The sequence below is a fragment of the Corvus brachyrhynchos genome, unplaced genomic scaffold (assembly GCF_000691975.1).
Source record: "Corvus brachyrhynchos isolate BGI_N302 unplaced genomic scaffold, ASM69197v1 scaffold219, whole genome shotgun sequence".
Taxonomy (NCBI): Eukaryota; Metazoa; Chordata; class Aves; order Passeriformes; family Corvidae; genus Corvus; species Corvus brachyrhynchos.
In genome coordinates this window covers 1,085,646-1,089,831 of record NW_008240034.1, presented here as the reverse complement: position 1 = coordinate 1,089,831, position 4,186 = coordinate 1,085,646, and the positions used below count along the sequence as shown (strand labels likewise).

Below are 4,186 nucleotides of genomic sequence, written 5' to 3'. Positions count from 1 at the left end.
GGTGCGTCCCGGGGTGCATGGAGCCCACCAGCGGGCTGGCCATCTGCGGGCAGAAGCTCATGGCGACGGCTTGCTGGAGGGTGGGAAAGGCAGAGGTGACCTGGGGCTGGACGGGGCTGTACATGGCCGTGTGCTGCTGTAGCTCCGCCTGCTGCACCATCTCCCGGTCGTACTTGACGATCTCCTGGATGATCTCGTTCTCCTGATTGTTGAAGACACCTGAGTTGAGGTCGTGCTGCACTTTGTGGAGCAGGATCGAGTTCTTCTTCCCTATAGAGAGAAGGCCGGGAGAGGAAGCACTGTGAGACCCTGTACTGGGGCTATGCTGGGCTCCCATGCCAACCACAGCTGCCTCCTTCAGCAAGACACCCCCTCTCCCCCTCCAGGCCCCACTCTGTGTCCTACCGATGCGGTCGAGACGGTCGATGGCCACAGTCTCAAAGGCCCGTCTCATCATGGGGTACTCCTCCAGCACCTCGTTGAAGTTGTCCACTGAGAGTGAGTAGAGGCGGCAGTAGGTATCCGCACGGACACTGGCCGTGCGCCGGCCACGGGTCAGCAAGCAGATCTCTGGGGGAAAAACGCCAGGGCCAAGGTGAGAACACCACCATCATGGACAGAACAGGGCAGGCCGAGAGCAGGGTGTGAGAACCACAGGTCTCCCAGTGCCTCTCACAGACCCCGGGAGGGGACCCAGGTTCAGTCCTGCCAGTGCTCACCCCCAAAGTAGGAACCATCAGAGAGTTTCATCTCCTTGTTGCCCTTGGTGAGGATGCTGACCACCCCATGCTGGATGAAGTACATCTTCTTGCCGATGGTGCCCTCCCGGATTATGTAGTCGCCCGGCTGGAACACCTCAAACTTCAGCTTGGTGAGCATCGCCGTGACGAAGTTGGGGTCAGCGTTGGCAAACAGCGGCATCGAGGCCACCAGCTTGCGGCAGTTGAAGTTCACGATTTCCTGTGGGGAAGTGGGTGAGCCCAGGAAGCCGGGACATGCTTCCCCAGGGACATGCTCCCCAGCCCGGACGGTCTTAGGGACACTCTGGCACACAGATTGTGCCTGGACACGCTCCCATGCAGAGCTGCAAAGCTGCAGCAAGACGTGTTCGACCCCAAGCATGTGCATGGCAAGAGCTGGTGGTACCCACAGCAGGGAGCAGGGGATCCCTTCCCTTGTCAAGGGGGGCAATTCCCATCCTCACAGCAGCATCCTCCTCCCAGCTCTCCAGCCCTCACCTCACGCAGGGGCTCGTTGAGCTCCCCCAGGATGCTGTCCTCATCAAACATCTTGCCCTGGTAGCGATGCTCGTAGTAGTCGTGGATCTTCTGGCGGAAGTCAGCGGGCAGCTTGTGGAAGGACATGTACTGCTCCACCTGCTTGTACTGTGGGGAGACGTGGTGTCAGCTGGGACCCTCCACCCACATCCCCATTCCATGGGGCTGGTCCCACTCCATCGCCCCACCCCTGCTCCTGACCAGGAACCCCCACCCCACCTGGCTGCAGCTCCAGGAGGGGACAAAGCTGTGGGCCCTATCCAGCCCAGTCCTACCTTCTCCTGGTACTGACGTCGGGAGGAGTCCAGTGACTGGATGAGGGCGGTGGCGTGGCCGATGAACATGGCGTAGCAGGTGGCCCCCACGATCATGCTCAGCATGGTCAGCCAGATGTCCGTCATGCTCTCGGGCGCCTGCTTCCCGTAGCCGATGCAGAGCATGTGGCTCATGGACTTGAAGAGGGCGAAGGAGTACAGCTCACTCCAGGAGTCGTTCTGCAGTGACAGGGACAACAGCTCATGCACACGTGTGTGAGTTTGTGTGAGCATCACTCGAGGGCCCAGCGCCCTGGCTCACACCTGGCCACAGTCCCAGTTCTCTCCCAGCAATAGGAATTTGTTGAAAAGCAAACTTTTCAAACTCCCCTGGCAAAGTAGGCAGGGAAGGAGAAGGGTGGGACAGGCAGGGGAGGAAGAGGAGGAAGCCAGGAGGAACAGAGCACAGATGGAAATTTGATGGAAGAGGATGAGACAGACAGGGGAAAAGGGCCATTTGCAGGAGGCTGCAGGGCTGAGAGGGAGCAATTAGAAACAGGGGCCATTATTTATTAATAGCAGCTTTGTGGCTAATGAGCAGGAGAAGGCAGCAGGGGATGGGGCCAAGAGCCCCATGTCAGCATATTCCTCCCACCCAGATCAATCCACTGCTCCAGGTCCTGTGAGACCTCACCAGGGCTGTGGCAGCATCCGGTGCCTGGTGCTCTGTGCACCGTGGGGCATCACAGCCCTGGCCCACGGAGGATGGCATCTCCTGGGGCTGGAGGATGGACGACGGATGCCCCGGGCAGCAGGCAGGAGCACGGTGTGGGGCAGAGGGAACTCACCACCATCCCGTTGATGGAGACCCAGCAGTTCTGGGGGAAATCCTGCAGCATGGGCACCAGGAACTGGAGGCAGCCATCCCAGTGGCAGAGAAGCAGCATCATCCCGATGAGGTTGATGATCCTCATCACCGCGCTGGCCAGGTCGTAGGTCATGTGGAAGATCTGCGGGTGGGTGGGATGGCAGGAGGTGAGCGTGGGGACTGTCCCCCACTGCCCAGCCCTGCTCAGGGCACCGACCTGAATGGCCTTAGCTGGAAGAGGCTCCCGTGGCTGGCCTGGCTCCGGCCCCGAGGTGGCTGTGCTCCCCCTGCCTATTTATAGCCGGTGGGTGCCGCCGCGCTGCCGCCCGGGAAGCACTAATGGCTGCGAGCCTTGATGAGGATCAGGGAGAGACAAATACTGTGGGCACGGAGGAGGGAGCAGGGCAGCTCCCAGGGCACTGGGTGCAGGGTACTGATCAGAGCCACACAGCAAAGCTGAGCGTGTCCCCTCCAAGCAGGGTGGACTGTCTCCTGCACTGGGGGGTAGGGGTCCTGCTGTCCTCCCTGGTGCCCCCCGAGCTCCTGGTAGGGCAGGGAGCCAGAGGGGAGCAAGGCAGGAAGCGCTGAGCTGAGCAGGGGGACAGGGTCCTGCTGCACTGGATTGTTGCCAGCGTGTTCCAGCCATGCTGGCACCCATGGTGGGTGCTGTTTCACAGTTCAGGGATTCTCCAAACCCTCCAGGGAGGGTCACAGCCACCCACCGGACCCACACACAGCCCCACAGATCCTCTCCACCCTGCCGTTTTTTCAGGGAACCACTGTGCTCACAGGGCCCCTCCAGCTCCCCTTCTCTCCAGCCATCCAGCTGCTGCCAGAGGGTCCCAGAGCAGGTCCTCACCTCCTCCCACTGGTGGATGTAGCGGATGAGCCGGGAGAGGCGGAGGAGCCGCAGGAGGCTGAGGATTTTGGTGAATCGGACGATGCGGAGGGCGCGGGCTGTTTTATAGACCTCCGAGTCTATGCCCTTCTCCACAATGAGGAAAACATAGTCCACAGGGATGGAGGAGACAAAGTCTACCACAAACCAGGTCTTGAGGTACTTCTTCTTGATCTTCTCAGGGTCCAGGATGATTTCTGTGTTGTCCTCAATGACAATCCCTGTCCGGAAGTTCAGCACCAGGTCCATCAGGAAGAAGGTGTCAGAGACCACATTGAACACGATCCAGGGGGCCGTGGTCTCCTCCTTGAAGAAGGTGATGCCCACGGGAATGATGATCAGGTTGCCCACCATGAAGAGCAGCATCGTGAAGTCCCAGTAAAATCTGGGGAGTGAGAAGATGGAGGGGGGTGTCACCAGCGCCCCAGAGCCCCCCCCAAGCCAAGGGGACCCGGCCACCACGCCCTGCCCTAAGGGACCTGCACTGCTGGTGTCAGTGAGGTGTCAGTGTAATGCCACCTCAGCCACAGGAACCCCTTCCTTTCCCCAGAGAATACATCCTGCTCCCTGCTCTCCAAACTGCCCCCAGGGTGATCCTGCGGCCAGCAGAGCCCCTGACTGGGGCAGAGAATGAGGCTGAGGGCTTCTGCTCGTCTGATTTGGCCCATGGCAGCAGGTCCTGGGGGAGGGGAGAACGATGGCACCAAGCACCGGAGGGGGACACACTCCAGCCGAGCTGCCCAGGAACATCCCGTGGCCTGGGGCCCCCCAAACGACCGGCAGCGCTCAAGGTCGTGGGTGGAGTCAGTAGCCGAGAGCCTTGAGATAAGCCCCCCTCTTTCTGCGCTCCCAGACTTGGGGACACAAGCGCAGGGGACAGTCCCCGGGG

The 4,186-nt window shown here is 60.8% G+C and overlaps 1 protein-coding gene across 1 annotated transcript in view; it reads right to left on the bottom strand.

Annotated features, from left to right (window-relative positions):
- HCN2 (hyperpolarization activated cyclic nucleotide gated potassium channel 2) overlaps nucleotides 1–3,739 on the bottom strand; it is a 4,770-nt gene extending 1,031 nt beyond the window's left edge. The window contains exons 1-7 of the mRNA XM_017743803.1: nucleotides 3,259–3,739; nucleotides 2,380–2,541; nucleotides 1,553–1,771; nucleotides 1,239–1,385; nucleotides 720–960; nucleotides 406–570; nucleotides 6–270 (exon numbers count right to left, since the gene is read on the bottom strand). Coding sequence (XP_017599292.1) covers nucleotides 6–270; nucleotides 406–570; nucleotides 720–960; nucleotides 1,239–1,385; nucleotides 1,553–1,771; nucleotides 2,380–2,541; nucleotides 3,259–3,663 — 1,604 coding nt within the window. The 5' untranslated portion in view covers nucleotides 3,664–3,739. The remainder of the gene's footprint in view (nucleotides 1–5; nucleotides 271–405; nucleotides 571–719; nucleotides 961–1,238; nucleotides 1,386–1,552; nucleotides 1,772–2,379; nucleotides 2,542–3,258) is intronic.
- Between the last annotated feature and the right edge of the window lie 447 nt (nucleotides 3,740–4,186).